The sequence below is a fragment of the Choristoneura fumiferana genome, chromosome 22, assembly GCF_025370935.1.
Source record: "Choristoneura fumiferana chromosome 22, NRCan_CFum_1, whole genome shotgun sequence".
Lineage (NCBI taxonomy): Eukaryota > Metazoa > Arthropoda > Insecta > Lepidoptera > Tortricidae > Choristoneura > Choristoneura fumiferana.
The window spans coordinates 5,277,224-5,296,259 of NC_133493.1; the positions used below are offsets into that span (position 1 = coordinate 5,277,224).

General features: G+C 36.1%; 1 protein-coding gene across 1 annotated transcript; it reads left to right on the top strand.

The window, feature by feature from the left end:
• The first annotated feature begins 13,539 nt into the window (after positions 1–13,539).
• Positions 13,540–18,815, top strand: LOC141440502 (UDP-glucosyltransferase 2-like). The gene is made up of 4 exons (XM_074105028.1): positions 13,540–14,407; positions 15,513–15,735; positions 16,063–16,282; positions 18,442–18,815. The coding sequence occupies exons 1-4, from the start codon at positions 13,565–13,567 to the stop codon at positions 18,728–18,730; spliced, it is 1,575 nt and encodes a 524-aa protein (XP_073961129.1). The 5' UTR covers positions 13,540–13,564; the 3' UTR covers positions 18,731–18,815.
• Positions 18,816–19,036: the final 221 nt, after the last annotated feature.

Below are 19,036 nucleotides of genomic sequence, written 5' to 3' on the forward strand. Positions count from 1 at the left end.
AGAGGGGTTCATTATTGTATAGGTGTCTCGGCATTTGTCAACTATTAGTTGAATAAATATCTACTAGAAAATACTATAATGATGGCTCTATATAATCTATCGTAATTTATACAGTTCTCTGCATTTTATCAGAGAGTGCATGTTTATTGCATTTAAATAAGAGACCACATAATCTTTACATAATATTTATTTATATACAAAATAAGAAAATTTTAATCATGATACTTAAAATGAAATAAGTACTCATGACACTGACAGGGCTGAACAAAGCAGCAGTATTCGTTTTGTTTACTAGAGATTGGCCTGCTGGTCTTGTTTCTTACTATACGTAGTTGTCTTTACGAAACCACGGGAAGATTAACTAATTGTGATAATTTTGTACAATTACTATTCTTTGGTCTACGACTGATTATTATTCTATGACAAGTTACATCAGTCTCAGTTAATGAAAGATTCAAGTCAAGTCAAGTCAAAATATCTTTATTCAATTTAGGCTATAACGAGCACTTATGAATGTCAAAAAAACTACCACCGGTTCGGAAAAACCTCTATTGAGAAGAATCCGGCAAGAAACTCAACGAGTTATATATTTTTTTAAACAGATTTACATCACATTACATTGATTACATTGATATCTATACATCACAAGTACCTATTTAATACAACATTATTTTTAACACAGTAGGTTCGCTATTTGAAGGGATCGCCAATGCGGATCGGAATTATTTCCAAATATACCTGTCCATGATATTATTATAATCATTACATTTATAATACGCCTTAGATATTAATGTCTTCTTGACAATAGATCTGAAGTTTGTATCTGTTTCATTTGTAAGATGTTTTGGAATTTTCTTATAAAAACGTATGCAATTTCCCAGAAATGACTTTTTGGTTTTAGCCAGTCTGTAAGATAGAACTTCAAGCTTCCCTGTGTTTCTAGTAGCCTTTGGCTTATCGACGTTAGTGGGAAAATCACATATGTTCTTTCTAACATACATGATTATTTTAAAAACATAACGCTACGTTAGGGTTAGGATAGATTCACGCGTCTGACACTGTCATTGGCTGGAAATCATTTATACTTTGAATTTTATTGTCAGATTCTTATTACTCTATTAATCTTTGCTTAACTGGCATAGTGACAGTCATTCCTATTACAAATTTTATAATTATTGTATTTCATTTACGTTTAGTAAGATAGATCTTTATTTGAGATGGATGGTTTTTTTTTATTGATAGACATCCCTTATTTCTACTAAACGAGGTTGGTTTATATTTACAACATGGCCAAATTACTTTGTTAAATTTCCTACTCAAATTCCTCTATACTCTTGTCTGTTGTATTTTCCTTATTACTTGTCCGAATTTTGAGTAATATTACTTAATTTTATTTAATTAATAAAAAACTTGTCAAACCTGCGTCTCAATATATACGCCTGTATATGGGCTAAAAATAAATAAATAAAATTAATAATCATAAAATATGGCGGAACGATTTGGACACGTACGCAAAGTACTGGCCTGAAATTGCATCAGAACGGGAGTTGCGGAGGTCAAGAGGGGAGGCCTTTGCCCAGCAGTGGGACACTATACAGGCTACTAAAAAAAAGGGGGCGGGTACATTGTCAGTTTGTATTGCTTTGGGTTAACAAGATGCCGATGCTGTTAAAATTTAAAAACTAGCTTGAACCGTTGAGCTGTAAAACCTGTATAACAGACGCACGGACACATTATGAGTGACAGCAATGATACTCCGTTTAGAAAACAAAGAAAATTTACAGAACAAAGCGAAGGAAAACCAGACGAAGATTAAAAGACACGCCTTATTCACGCACCCAACCAAACCTGTTTCTTTACTTTAAGTATATTGAAACAGACTTTCTCGTCATAAGCCTATTATCAGTTATCAAAATAATTATTATTTGTAATCAAACATGGAGACACGCCTCGGTCACGCATGTGCTTTCATGCTTCACTAGCCTATACGTGACTTTGCTCGCGTGAAACAGTAGGTCTGCCATTCGAATCATAATTCCAAGATTGTCTAAATTCTCCTATAAATTCGGAAACAACGTGGTCTTTTATGTTCTTTAAAAAAACTAGAGACACGAGATTTGGCATTTTTGAATTTTACGTGCTACTGCTATCCCGCGGGAATATCAGAATAATAAGTCGCCTGCGTGTTATTTCCAGGTCCTATGCTACTAAAATTCGAACTTATTATCTTGCCGTCCCGCTGACGCTTATCTATTTAATACGAGAGTGAGAGGGACTGTACGATGTACGCTGTCTACCAAATTTGTCCGAATTCGTGCGCCTCTTTTAGCGTAAAGAGGTTACAAACACACACATACATACCTACGGAATTACGGAAACATGCCAACGCGCAAAAAAAATTGTCATATAAATGCGGCATAGGATTAATTTTTCAGACATTTCGTCACAAGTTTATTGTTTTATCAAACTATTTAAAATCAAAGCTGAAGACACGGCGCAATCACGCACTGACGATGCTATTTTAGAACGATAAGGTTATAAAATGATAAGTATTGTATTGTCTTGTATTTTTACGTAATTTCATTATTAAATTAAATTATTATGACTATGATTAAAAGCGTTTAGACCTGCTGAGCTGGCAACGTTGCATTTTTGTTAGTTTCGTTTCATCATCATCATCATCATCCCAGCCTATATACGTCCCACTGCTGGGCACAGGCCTCCTCTCAGAACAAGAGGGCTTGGGCCATAGTTCCCACGCGGGCCCAGTGCGGATTGGAAACTTCACACGCACCATTGAATTGCTTCGCAGGTTTGTGCAGGTTTCCTCACGTTGTTGCTTGTTTCGTTTAGTTTCGATTATTCCATAAAAAAATTATGAAAATTAAAAATGTGGTCTGATAGAACTGTTCTTAATATATAAGTTAATGTGTCTACTGTAAACTAACAAAAATGTATCGTTTCCAGTTCAGCAGGTATAAACGCTCTTAATGTTTTTTCGTCACTTAAGCTCTGAAACTAGGTTGCATTTAACTTGAAATCCGTGTTGTAATGGTAAATTGATTGACCCCGACCCGTTTCACCTGATATATTTCTGGCGCTCGAACGAAGTGAGAGCGCCAATAGTTCGAAGGGAAATGGGTAATTTCACCCGAGTTAGACATTCTACTTTTCATTTCGACTGTGAGGAAAGTAAAATAAAAAAGGAGAATAATAATAAATTGAATTTACTTATATCCAACCGCCAACGGTACCTTTTCGACTGGCTACATGCCACGGCCGACTATAAAAAATCGAGTTGGTCACGACCAAGGAGCTTATATACAAAACTGGTGGTTGAACGCCTAACGAAGAAGTTTGACCTTTATTACTTATTTATATATTCCATCTCTCTCGTTGGCATTTCACGAATGACTTCCATCTCTTTCTTAACCTAACTAAAGAAAGAGATGGAATATGTTCGTGACGTAATAAAGATCAAATTTCTTGTTTCAAACGGATGTTCGGCGTTCAACCTCCAGTGTTGTATATAAGCTCCTTGGTCACGACGTGCATCTAGATGGCCATGCCGAAACGTGAAAAAAAGTGTCATTGACGTGACTCAATTATATTCGACTCCGTGGCTAATCGAAAAATTAAAAAAAAAAACTTTCCACCCTAGAGATGAAAACGCAATTTTCCACCCGGCTATCTACCCATGAAAATTAAACTTTCCGAACAAGAGAGATGAAAATTTGATTTACATCTTTAGGGATGTAAGTAAATTTAAAAATCGAATGGTGCTCCTTTGTATTCACGAACTGGTAAACAAGGAGATTGTAATGCGTAATACTTACCTCCAAACCTCCATGCTGGCCAGTGCTGGCTGAATATGCCAAAGCCAAAAAGCGCGAGACCATTAAAAAAAACAAAAGACGGTTTGGTGCGATAAATTTTCTTCCGCTTTGTTACAAATTGCGTATACATTTATAACGGTTTTTATTTATTTCCTCGCATTTGTGATGAAAAGTAGTGTTCAACTCGAGTGTAAATGATCAATTACACTCGCGAACTATAAGCACCCTCGCTCGCTTTGCTCGCTCGTGCGCCTAAATATCTTGGCTGTAATTGATCACTTACAACCCTTGTTTATCAATTAACTTTTAAAACCCGACCCAAAAAAAGAGAGGTGTTATAAGTTTGACCGCTGTGTGTGTCTGTGTGTCGGTCTATGGCACCGTAGCTCTTAAACGGGTAAACCAATTTGAATGCGGTTTTTTTTATTTGAAATAAGGTTTTCTAGCGATGGTTCTTAGACATGTTTCATCAAAATCGGTTAAGCCGTTTTTGAAATATTGAACTTTAAAGTGACAAAGTCGGGGGTTTTCTCTCTTTTTGTTGGTTAGGTTGGATTAGGTTATTGTAATTGGAATGGGATTAATGGTTGAATAAATAAATAAATTGTGAAAAAGCCGTGGTGGCCGAGTGGTTTGACCTATGGCCTCTCAAGCTGAGGGTCGTGGTTCAAATCCGGGCTATCGTTTTTTGTCTCACTAGATGGCGCACTGTTGCGTGAGGTTTATAAATGGTTTCAAGTGAAAACAAAGTTTAGATTAAAATCATATTTAATACACCTTAAAACCGTACCATAAAAATATCGAGCATGCCACAGTGTTGCATAGTCCCCGTTTTGTTCGGAAAAAAGGGAGGACAAAGGTTTCCGAAAGACAAAACTGTCTCAAAACACAGACATTCATTGCCCCGGAACGCATATTTGCCATAATTAATTTCAGATATTGCAAAATATTCTTTTTTTTTTTTATTCGACTGGATGGCAAACGAGCAGTGGGTCTCCTGATGGTAAGAGATCACCACCGCCCATAAATATCTGCATCACCAGGGGTATTGCAGATGCGTTGCCAACCTAGAGGCCTAAGATGGGATACCTCAAGTGCCAGTAATTTCACCGGCTGTCTTACTCTCCACGCCGAAACACAACAGTGCAAGCACTGCTGCTTCACGGCAATTCACAAAATTATTCTAATTATAAATAAACCCAAAAACTATGAGATTTGACATTTCGGAGACCTCACGCTACACTAGCGCCTCTAGCGGCGAATTCATACGCGATAGCCCTCTTTGTATTATTATAGTATTCAATTTATCTTACTTACATTTCAACACTTACACTACACGTACATTTGATTTTTGATTTTGGCTGGGGATAAAATATACTTTTAATTATGATATAACCTAACCAAAAAAAAGTTGGAAAACCCCCGACTGTCATTTCAAAGTTAAATATCTCAAGAACGGCTAAACCGATTTTGATGAAACATGTCTAAGAGACATCGCTTCATAATTTAATTCTAATAAAAAAATCGGCCAAGAGCGTGTCGGACACGCCCAAGACAGGGTTCCGTAGCCATACAAAAAATCAAGTAATATTTTTACGTGTACGGAATATTCCAAGTTTAGGCGCTCGAATTTAATGAAAATTTGCAGTTTAAAGTTGCATATTGCGCAAAAAGATCACTGAATCGAAAAATTGTTAAAGCGTTCCCAATGGTTTTAAAATACCTATCTAACGATACCCCACAATATACGGTAAGTCGAGAAAAAAAAATCACCCCCACTTTACGTCTATGGGAGGTACACTCAAAATATTTTTTTATTGTTTTTTTAACCACTTTTTCGGCGTGACTGATATGTATATTCATGCCAAATTACAGCTATCTATATAGGACTAACGGTCTCTGAGCATAGCCGCGGAGAGACAGACAGACGGACAGACATGGCAAAACTATAAGGGTTTCTAGTTGACTACGGAATCCTAAAAACGGCATTCAAATCGGTCTACCCGTTTAAGAGCTACGGTGCCACAGACAGACACACGCACAGACAAACAGATACACAGACACACATAGCGGTCAAACTTATAACACCCCTCTTTTAGCGTAGGAGGTTAAAAACAATTGGGATAAGAAATAGGTTGAAATGATTAACCCGATTAGCTGCTGAACTATTCCGAATAGGGAGATAGAGGGAGATAAACATAGAATCATGGATTGATCTTAATAATGGCATCCTCATAATTTTTAGAGTTCCGTACCCAAAGGGTGCCAACGGGACCCTATTACTGAGACTCCGCTGTCTGTATGTCTGTCTGTCCGTCTGTCACAGGGCTCTATCTCTGAAGCCGTAAAAGTTCATCATCATCATCATCATCATCAGCCCGAAGACGTCCACTGCTGGACAAAGACCTTCCCCTTAGAACGCCACAATGAACGACAACTCGCCACTTGCATCCACCGGTTTCCCGCTACTCTCACGATGTCATCAGTCCACCTAGTGGGAGGCCTGCCAACGCTTCGTCTTCCGGTTCGTGGTCGCCACTCGAGGACTTTTCTCCCCCAACGTCTTAAAAGTTAGACACTTGAAATTTTCACAGATTATGTATGTAAACTCTTTATTGCACATAAAAATAAAAATACAAATACACAGAGAGGAGAACAAAGGCGAGCTTATCCCTAAAAAGGGATCTCTTCCAGCTAACTTAGTTACTTAGGTATTATGTATTACAGTGGCCGCTATAACAACAAATACTAATAAATTTTAAATTTAAAAAACCCCCACACAAAAAAACGCCAGTGAAAATAAAATAAAAACGCCCGAAAAAAAACGCCGACAAAAAAACGCCGCCAAAAACGAACTAAAAAAAAATAAAAAATAATTATGCACTACCTAGCTGTTGCCCGCGACTTAATCTGCGAAGAATTCGTTTATCACTACCCCGCGGGGACTATGCTGATTTCCCGCAAAATTAGCCTAAGTTAATTTAGCATAGGTACCTAGTAATATTTTTTTAATCTAAGCGTCGTCAGTGTCGTGGGACCGCTAAGGTTAATACTTTAAAAAATACAACATAATATAATGTAAGTAGGTACTTTAGTTTTCTGTTAACCTTAGCGGTCCGTTTATTTTTTTACATATTATATTCGTTTACATACATATATAAAGAAAAGCTGTAATTTCTAGCATTGATAGTCCCTGAGCAAAGCCGCGGACGGACAGACAGACAGGCAGACATGGCGAAACTATAAGGGTTCCGCTTTTGCCATTTTGGCTACGGAACCCTAAAAATTACAATTACCGCTATCACAGGTGCGTTGTCGGCCGTTTGAGAGACTGATAAGCTCATTTTTTTAACGCTACTTAGGGGCTGTTTCACCATCCATTGATTAGCGTTAACCGACGGTTAAATGTGATGCCGTCTCCGTCTATTCGAACAAAACGAATAGAGACGGCATCACACCTAACCGCCAGTTAACACTAATCAATGGATGGTGAAACAGCCCCTTAGAATACCAAAAAAAAAATTTGACAAACCAAATCCCAGGATATAACGTTTTAAACTTTCGTGATTCTCACTCATAGTCAATATACCACAAACGGGACTTATCACGCTATTATTACACAAGTAATATCGCCAGGTAAACAAGTCAGCCATAGCCGAGCATTTATTGGAGTCAGGGCCAAACCACTGGATTGAGCTTCACAATCCCAAAATTCTGTCCACGGAACGTCATTTTTACTCAAGAATGGTACGTGAAGCAGTTGAAATAAAAAAGAATTTCAACCGGGACGATGGGTATAAGCTTTCATCTTCGTGGAACCCTGTTATTAATAAGTGTCGGCGTCGGGATGAATGTTCGGAGGGACGATCGGACGTTGTTAGTGTTGTGTGTCGGGGTGATAGGGTGACTAATAAAAGTGACCAAGTGCGGGTAGTTTGTGATACGAGTGCCGGCACTATTAGTGATCAAGTGCGGGTAGTTCGAAGAACGCGCGCTGTTAGGCAGACTTGACACTCTTCACTTCAGTCTACTCGTGACCACGGCAACTGTAACGTTGCCGAAACGTCGAGGTAAATATTACTTGTGTAATAATAGCGTGATAAGTCCTGTTTGTGGTATATTGACTACAAATCACAGGATATGATAATGAACTCATCCGTAATGACGCTACAATAATTGGCAGTCATAACATTCAATTATCATGTGTTAATAAATGTAAACAATGTTTAAGGTTAAGTACCAACATTTAGAGTATAATTTTGTGATAAGCGCATTTTGACGAAGTAAAGTTACCCAACTCAAGTTTACTGTAAAAACGGGCCAAGTTGAACACGAATACAGAAAGTTTAATTGTTTTGTTTTTGTTTTTTTGAACCTCTCCCTTGTTTTTGATTCGCCAAACTGTGCCCCTGTATTTAATTATACATTTAAAAATTATTGAAATTATTTATTACTAGTGTTTACCCTGACCCGGCACACATGTAGGCCACATTTAGCTTGTTTTGAGCTAATACTACTCACTTTGGATGATCCTTGATGAGTCAGTCACTCATTATATTTATTTTTTGCCATTTTTAGGGTTCCGTACCTCAAAAGGAAAAAAGGGAACCCTTATAGGATCACTTTTTGTCCGTCTATCTGTCTGTCAAGACCCTTTTTCTCGGGAACGCGTGGAGGTATCAAACTGAAATTTAAATCAAATACTGAGGTTTACTGTCCCTTGGAGCTGTGAAAAAATCAAACTTCTAAGCCAACGCAATCAAAAGATGCAGCCGTTTATGCTGCAAGTTTCCGCAAATTTTCGAAACTCGCAAGGGAATCAAAACCTACAGGGTACTTCCCGTGAAATGAGAATCTTAAAATTTGGTATAAAAGTAGCTGTTATAACACAACCAACTAGAAATATCTGTAAATAACAAGACCAATATAATCTGACCCCACACTGCGTACATTTTGCTTGAGAGTAGGGCTCTGCACATACTGGATGTTTTAAATCACACGGAAAAAGCGAGAAATATCTTCAAGACACGATTCCCGTTTACTTACATACCTATAAATGTGTACGGAACCCTCGGTGCGCGAGTCCGACTTGCATTTGAGCGGTTTTTACATTTCCAGGGTATTAGTACTGTTCTTAGATAACTAAACAAACAGAATTTTGGTCTTCTTCTAAAGTTGAAATATGAGTCTTTAGAAATGACAAAAAATACTGTAGTTAGCGTGTTTAACTTGGCCGATGCACTGCCCTGCCCCTTGATTTTTATCAAACCAAAAACATGCTGTGGTCACGCACTGACTTAGCTACTTTTTTTTAAATGATATAGTACAAATAAATAATAATATAAAAGACTATAAAAATACTATTATAACGAGATTCCGGAACCCCGGACAATTTTAAGATATATATATATATATATTAATAATAATAATTAAATTCATTTATTCAAGTAACATTACGACTTCGAGAAACAGTTTCTTATAAAGTAACGGAGTAACAGTTTCGTGCCGAAACGAAAAACAGCTTCTTTAGAAATACTCTTCGACTAGAGAAACGATACCACAGACTATCACATAGATGCGTTGACTTGAGGAAATTTTCTCCAAATAACAAATATCTGAAACTCGTTTTACAAGTTTCTTGAAGCAAACAGTTTAAATATCCTACAGAGCTTAACGAAATTTAGCAGAAAAAATGTTTTTTAAGTAACTGATTTTCGTAACTGTTACTTGTCAAAAAGAAACTGTTACGTTACGTTTCACAAAAAAAACGTAACGACCCAGTTCTAATATACAGGGTGGCCCATTTATATCGGTCAGTGTGGGAAAGTCTGAAGCTATACGACATACGAAAATTTATTCTTAGGAACCATGACATCGATTTTAATAACAAGAAAAACTGCATTCATGCATTTAAAAAAAAAACTGTACTCAGCTCTGGAATCGAACCCGGTTGTTTTGAAAAAAAAAAAAACTTACACTATTTCTACTTAGATATCGACTGTGTACTTCTTAAGAAGTAAATGTATCCATGAAACATTATGTCTAAAATGAATAAAATGCATTGTTTTCACATACTTTAATTTATTTTAGTAGGTGTTCGAAGTGTCCACCGTTACAATATTCAACAAATTCTGGCATGTAAAATTGTCTCTATGGTTGTTTGTACCTCTTTGCTGGTGTTGAAACTTGTTACATACACCACTTTACCTATCATTAAACCTTTCAGGAAGTTTTGTTATCTGCGATAACATTGTCTATTTATGACTGCAATTGCTAACTTCTATTAATCAAACACTAACAATCAATTGAAAATCCCACTTAAAATAAGTGGTATGTAGATACAGAGACGTAATAAACCACATTTGAAAATGGAACGTCTTGGTGTGACTGGCACATTTACTTCTTAAGACGTACACAATCGATATCTAAATAGAAAAAGAGTAAGTTTTTTTTTTTCAAAACAGCCGGGTTCGATTCCCGAGCTGAGTACAGTTTTTTTTAAATGCATGAATGCAGTTTTTCTTGTTATTAAAATCGATGTCATGGTTCCGATGTTAAGACCGGTCTGAGTGGAAAGCCTTGGGGAGGCCTTTGTCCAGCAGTGGACGTCTTTCGGCTGACATGATAATGATGATGACTTAAGACATGACTACTTAAAAATTATCTAGAAATGTGATGTCGTTTATCACAGAGTTCCTATGGTCACCCGCTAGTTTTATCATCAGATCAACTCCATGTTATAATAATATTGCATTGTCATCGGATTTATACATGCGTGTAAAATTTCAGCTCAATAGGTTGAAGATATCCACTTCAAATTTGAGTTGAAAGATTCCACCCGAGCAAACAGTCCAAGTCATTACTTACATAGTAGCAAAGTCATTATTTACGACGCTCTTTATTGGGGGATTTTTATTAAATTAGTAGACAGCTATTGAAGCTCAAAAATAAATAAAGTAGCTGACTTACAATATTAGTCGCCAAATCATCAATTTTGAAGATAATATATTTATCGGTAGCCGAGTTAAATTATTTTTTGTTTGTAAATTGACGCTCGATCGTGCATAATTTTAATAGAAGCTGTTCTATTAACCCGTTGCTTACATACAAAAACAGATGTTCCGTTGCGGATGCTAAATAAAACTTTAGTCGCTGCACTTATTATTTCCCATATTTTTTTTACTGTCGGGTTCGATTCTCGGACAGACAGAGGATTACTAGAAAGAAATTAAATGCAGCTCAAATTGTTTTTTTAACTCAAAATGAAGTCTACTTTCAGCAAAATTGTCTATCTCCAATATTTAAGATACCTACTTCACGCCCTTCAAGTGGCATAGCCGTGGGACATCACGTATATTTGTTTATTTTTAAACCATACTTATACCGTTTGTGCCTAAATAAACATTAAAACATTATAAATGCTTTGTTGCTAAATATTATTAAGCGAGCTATGGAGAGAGCTATGCTTGGAGTTTCTTTGCGCGATAGAATCCGGAATACGAAAATTCGAAAGTCGTTGTTAATTGTAGGTTGTTAATTTAACTCGGCTTCATCTTAGTGTTAATATGCATGTCTTCACTAAAATGTTAATATCATTAGCATTAGAACAACTCAGACTTCGTAAATAATTAAGTAATGTGATTTGAGCGCGGCGCGCCAACAAACTGGTCACTCCAGTTTGGCGCATTTATTGTATTGTGTAAATTGTAATTGTTTATATATGAATAAATGATTTCTATTATATTCTATTCTATTCACACCTTGCTCGAAAAACAGATAACCCGTTGGGGAAGAAAAGTCCTCGAGTGGCGACCACGAACCGGAAGACGAAGCGTTGGCAGGCCTCCCACCAGGTGCACTGACATCGTGAGAGTTGCCGGAAACCGGTGGATGTAAGTGGCGAGTTCTCGTTCATTGTGGCGATCTAAGGGGGAGGTCTTTGTTCAGCAGTGGACGTCTTCCGGCTGATGATGATGATGATGACAATGATTATTAAGGGTATACCTCACTCTTCGTTTCATCCTTCGATTATATTTAACCAATCGTAGATAGTAAAAAAAAATACCAGCTCTCGCGCAAAGATCAAAGTTCAAAATTTTAAATTTTCAGTCAATGAAAATGTAATAGTAGTCATTGATGTGACTGATTCTAGTTACATAAAAATTATTGAGTGTAGTATTTTTCTCACATCGCATTGATATGATAACTGGTCGGATATGATGACGGTGGAAGCATTCTACACTTCCACTAAACGTAGATATAGTTAGAGTTTAGTTTTGTAACTAAGGGACCCCATATATCCCTGTATTATTATTGTTATTATTTTGTATTTTTTTCTTTAATTTGTATACTGTAGTTTTTAAGTATTTTAATTGTTATTATTTTATTTTGAAAACATGTATGTCTGCCTAGTTTCTTGCAGCGCATTCTTCTTGGCAATGATGGTCTTTCCGAATGCGCTGGTAGTTTAAAAAATGACGTGTAAAAGTGCCCATTGCGGCTTATTCACTGAATAAATGATTTGATTTTGTTTTTTTTTTAACCCTTTAGTGGGTAACGGCAAGATATTTGCCGTCATACCACTCAGGGACATATTGTTTTTCTCAATGAACGTATTGTTAGTTAATATAAATTTTATTTCGCATAAGAGAATATACTCGTACTAATCTACAAATAAAAAGAAAGCCGTTAAAAGTTATTCCATCCTCTGTTAAATGATGATTCTTAGGCCTAAACATAGATTTTTAACTATTGCCTACATTTGAACAAATATGTTTGTAAATCAAATTTACTTTGCTGGATTTATCTAGTTTCAGAGACAAGTTTGGCTATATAAAGTTAAAAGAAAAAAAACTGTAATTGATAATTTAAAAAAATGAAGACGGCAATTTATTTGCCACCATCCGTTAAGTGTCTGGTGTTTATTAAAGGAAAGGGTAGGTTTGGCTACTATTATTGTTATTGATTTTATATCAATCTTAGGTTAAGTTAAATAGCTAGCAACCTTAAGTTAAGTTAAATAAAGATTTTAATTATTTCTTATCATTCTATTGGTTTTTAATTTATTCATTTTCGATACTTCATGCCACCCGAAGTTCCCCCAGCAAACTGACGGGACGTCTTGTCACTTACTACCCTTGGCTGATAGTGGCAAACATATTGCTGTCTTATAATTCGGAAACCCCGAAATAATATAATTATTTCGCTTTCTCAAAAATCATAAAAAAATAATCCGTGCTGTGCGTATCGTTAAAGTTCTCGATTCATTGCTATAAAAAATAATGGTCAAAGGGCTAAAGGGCTAATGAACACTCATTAAGCACGTGTAACAGCGAGCAGTGAAAAGCGAGTGTTCGAGCATGATGGGCGATTACTCGCTCGAGCCGGGCGGCCGGCAAGCTAACAGTGCTTAGCGAGTATCGCTGAGCTAGTTTTATAGCCCAGCGAGTTTTATAGCACTTGTCGCTGCGACAAAAGATGTAAGAGCGAGTTCTCGCCGGCAGTGTGAACCGCCAGCGATCAACTATTAATATATATGTCTCTTTTACTCACACAGGATCTTATATCTTTTGTTCGTTTCTTGGGCGAGAAAATAGTCGATAGCCAATCGTTTCCTCGCCGGCGGTGAGACAACTGCCTTATCTACAATTTTATAAGAGTTTATTACCATGACCTTGTGCGTTTCATATATATAATGACAGCGACAAGGAAGACGCGAGTCGTTCATCATGTCTCCTAACAATATGATCAGTCTCGTTGTGTCAGTGACATTAATTTTTACCAATCTAATCGAAGCGGCTAGGATTCTAGCCGTTTATCCAACTCCATCTATAAGCCATCAAGTGGTATTCAGACCTTTGACAAACGAATTAGTGAAACGAGGTCATGAAGTAGTTGTCATAACTACAGACCCTCAGTACCCTAAAGGACAAGCACCGGAAAATCTAACGGAAATCGACGTACATGATTTGTCTTATAAAGCATGGAGAAATACAATAGCAGTTATGAAAAATGGAGAGAAAAACGACGTTATTACACAAGCAAAATCATTTTGTGCGGTCAGTCTGAAAATATTTGAAGAACAAACGAAATTTCCAGAAGTACAGGATATTATTAAGAATAAGAACAGTACTTTTGATCTGCTATTGGTAGAAGCATGGCCAAGGTTTACTTTGGGTTTTTCACACGCAGTAAAAGCACCAGTTATAGCAGTAAGCTCTTTAGGACATATTTTCGACAATTATGAAGTGATAGGCGCTCCATCGCATCCTTTATTGTATCCTCAAGCTTTTAATACACGTCTCTACAATTTGTCACTTTGGGAAAAATTCACGCAACTTTACAACATGTACCAGATTATGAGTTTCTACAGAGGTAGTTTACATGATTTGGAATATGCTGCCGTAAAACGAATATTTGGCGAAGATACACCTCCGTTTAGTGAATTGCAGAATAACGTTGACATGCTTTTTTTGAATATGCATCCTATTTGGGAGGGCAACTTTCCGGTGCCACCTGGTGTGGTATATATGGGAGGACTTCATCAAAACCCACAAAAGGAGTTACCAAAGGTATGTTATAAAAATATCCTATTTTAACATGGCTTATCAAATTCATCCCAGCCTATATACGTCCCACTGCTGGGTACAGGCCTCCTCTCAGAACAAGTGGGCTTGGGCCATAGTTCCCCAGTGCGGATTGGGAACTTCACACGCACCATTGAATTGCTTCGCAGGTTTGTGCAGGTTTCCTCTCGATTTTTTCCTTCACCGCAAAGCTCGTGGTAAATTTCAAATGTAATTCCGCACATGAATTTCGAAAAACTCAGAGGTGCGAGCCGGGGTTTGAACCTACGACCCTCTGTTTGAGAGGCGATAGGTCAAACCACTAGGCCACCACGGCTTACACGCCTTATCAAATTAAAAACAACATTTATGAAAGCCAGACGTTTTAAGATACTAATTTCCTATCAAATTAAAGAGCGGTCTTATCGTCTAACTCGCGCTTATCACCAATATGTTTCACATCTCATTCTAATTAATTACTTACAGAAGGCAGTGGTGGAAAAAGATAGCTGTGAATGTGATGGCTCATCTTATAGACAAGAAAACAAACATATATTTTGAAATATTGAAATTTTATATGATTATTTTACTCAAGATCCACTCAAGATTATAAAGTCTAGAATGGTACGACTAGTTTCAATCTCGTCAGAAGATCTTTTTCATAGGTGAGCAGTGCGGAGAGCGCTATAAATAAATTAATTAATTAAAATTAAATATCAAGGGACACTTGACACTAATTAACCTAGTCCAAAACTAAGCAAAGCTTGTACTATAGGTACTTAGCAACGGATAAAAATACTTAAATAGATAAATACATACTTAAATACATAATAAACATCTATGACCCGAGAACAAACATTCTTATTATTCATACAAATATTTCACCCGGCCAGGGATCGAAAAAGATCTTCCGAACAGATCGAAACTAGTTGAACCGTTCCAGACTTAAAATCGTGAGTTAAATTGTTTAATTTAGTAATATCACGTGATATTAAACGCCTTGCATTTGAATCGCATTCTGTAATAACTTCCGTAAACACTAAGTTGTTCAACGATGAAAGAACTTAATTACTAATTTCTTGACTAATTGGTTTGTTTCATTTATTTCAAGGATCTCAAAAACTATCTTGAAAATTCCAAAAATGGAGTAATTTACATCAGTTTTGGCACAAATGTTGACACAAATGTAATGCCTCAGGAAAAAGTGCAAAACATAATAAAAGCTTTCTCTGAACTGCCTTATGATGTCCTCTGGAAGTGGAATTCCGACGAATTACAAGGAAAGACTGAAAACATTAGAATTTCAAAATGGTTCCCACAATCAGACCTACTAAGTAAGTAAATCCTTTAAAAAAAATGTCAAATAAACCAAGCAAATAACCAGAATATTTTTATTTTACAAAAGTTCCTTCCAAGAGAATTTCGTAAAATTACTTAAAATTATAAATCTTTGTTACTTTCTAAATTCATTTTTATAAGAATTAATTTTAAGAAGAAGAAAGGATATTACATTACCTTAAAATAATAAAATGATTCGACTAAATTTATAAAAAATACACATTCTATTTTTTAGTTGTGCTAGAAATAATCTTAGGTGTGGCAGTTTTTTCTTATGTTTTAAACCGTGCCAGAAATAAAGCATCATTATTTTTTCTTTACAGGGCACCCTAAAATAAAACTATTTATCACACAAGGAGGCTTACAATCGACAGATGAGGCTCTAACAGCTGGAGTTCCACTCATAGGCATCCCAATGCTGGGCGACCAGTGGTTCAACGTAGAAAAATATGTACATCACAAAATCGGACTGCAGTTAGAAATGGGAACTCTTGAAGTCGAGTCTTTTAAAAATGCTATAGAAACTGTAATTGGAGATAAGAGGTATGAATCATAGACTTTTTAAATACAAACCAATTCGATGTAATTGAAATTTGTGGTTGCGATTGAGTACAGTCAGTATTTCGATTAAGTGTTACATTTAAAATCTCTTATTAAACTTGCAATGTTCGTAAGTGTCTTCAAGCTTAGGTTTTCCTTTACGTTTTACAAAGAATATTTTCGAAAATACGCTATAATTTATTGCTTTTGTTTTATTGCCAAGAGCTACAGTCAAGGGCAAAGATATCGACACTGCCAAAGTTGCAAAAATATGTATGTATACACGGCCTTAATGTTAAGTGCATAAAGTCGTGTATACATATTTTTGCAACTTTGGCCGTGTTGATATCTTTGCCCTTGACATGCCAAAAATCAACCAAATCGGTATAGCTGTTACAAGTTAAAAGAGTTAAAAAAGACACAAACTTGCACATTTTGTAATATATAAAATGAATCGCCGAAATATAAGGGCATAACTTCCTTACGAGTGTACTTACCAAATTGAATGATTATAATTTTGGTTGTGTTCGTAAATATTAAGTCACGTAAAAACGTATTAAATTTATATAAAAATAAACTGGAATGAGGCAGAAGCTTAATATTAGTAGGGTGCTTGTGTAGTGTCATTTATTTATTTACTAGCCGTTACTCACACACGACTTTGAGTGAGTTCAGAGTGATTTTGATCTTATTATTATGTTAGTGTTGTAACTTTTATATTTTTAACTATTTTTCAAATTATTCTTCATTTAATTGATAAGCATAGCATAGTCTTAGCATATCACTTAAAAATATACACAATTTTACATCATTTACAAGTTTTAGAATCAATAAACCTGAAACCGGTAATTTACCGGTTAACCGGTACTGGCTTACTTTAGTCGGTAATTTACCGGTAATCAGATTTGGCCGGTAATTGCATTCCCTAGCCGTTACCCGCGACTCCGTCCGCGCAAAATTCGTTTATCGCTATCCCGCGGGAACTATGCAATTTTTGGGATAAAAACTATCCTTTGTCCTTTTCCGGCATTCAAACTATCTGTATACCGAATTTCTTCTAAATCGCTTCAGTGGTTTAGACGTGATGAAGTAACAAACAAACAAACAGACTTGCAAACTTTCGCATTTATAATATTATATAGTAGGATAGGATTTAGTACAGTGGGAGTAGGAAAACCTGCGTCAGTTATTAAATTGATTCCTTTATACAGTCATAGACACTTAGTACGTTTTGAAACCAAAGCACTAAGTAGACAAGGGCATATCAAATTATACTTACTTGACATGATAATAAGGATCACAATAGTGCACACCTCTAACATATATATCTAGTCTCATATCAATATCAAACCTTTTTAATAAACAGCGTCGTATGAGTTTGAATCAAATAATGTTCTATTTAATTGTCAGTGTTTGTCAGTGCCAAGGTGTAGTGGTAGGGTTGGCTATGGTCACCTTTAGACAAGATTATGTTTAGCTTTTTGATGCAGTATGTCATACTCAATTGGTAAAGCAGATTATCGCTCATACTGAGCAAAGGAAAATAGATCTTAAGGTCGCGAACCTTTTTTTACTCCGACTGTACATCCGCATTAAACATAATTATAATGATAATGTGTGTGTTATGATGATCTGCTGATGCAAAAACATAAACACTATTGCGTGCGAGACGTCGACGTATTACTATGTCAATCGTATGGTTATTTTCTGCTACTCTGTAATCACTTCCATTTAACTCTATTATGTTACTTTAAAACTCAAGTGACTCAACAATATTTGCTATAATTTGGGCTCCATTACCATTAATTGGTTTGTGTTGTCGGTTTGGACTAGGTGAAACTAAAAGTTTTTGTAAAATAAAAACTGGCCAAGGATAATGTACACGATAAGGGATCATTATAGATTGATTATAACATTTACAGAGAGTCATTATTGGATGTGCTATAAAAGCTACCTTTGTACCAAATACAACTACAATGACTTTATATAATATTGTTTTATCTTTAATAAATATAATGTAGGCCTATAAGCGTTCAATATATATAAATAATGCGTTGGAGTATTTGAAGCTAAGTCCGGAACCATGCGAAACTTCGGGAAAAATCTCGGTAAAAATTACATAACTGTTCATACATTTTGCAATTATTGGTTTTCTTTTACAGTTACCGGGAAAACATAGTTCGATTGAGAACTTTGATGAACGACCAACCCTTGGCGCCTTTAGAGCGAACGGTGTGGTGGACGGAGCATGTGCTGCGGCACGGCGGCGCGAGACACCTGCGCGCGCCCGCCGCCAACATGCCGTGGGCGCAGTACTACGAACTGGATCTAGTACTACTAGTGCTAAGTACTGCATTGGCTGTGATAGTTTTAAGCTCTCTAGTAATTTATAAATTAGTCAAATTCGTTTTAAGTCAAGTTTCTAATAGTAAAAAACTTAAGAGTTCTTAGGCTTTAAATATTTTAGGATTTATTTTAAGGCTTTGTTGTTATTGTTATCAAAAACAATGAACTAAATAGAAATAAAATAAGGAAATTAATTGCATTTTTTTTATTGACAAAATGTGTTGATATTGAAAATATTTGTTTATTTTATTAACGTTCGAACTGACATAATTTCGACAAAACTATCATTATTTTAGAATGCTATTTTAGTTTCCCGCAACTCTCACGATGTCGTCAGTCCATTTGGTGGTGCGAGGCCTGCCAACGCTTCGTCTACCGGTTCGTGGTCGTCACTCGAGGACTTTTCTCCCC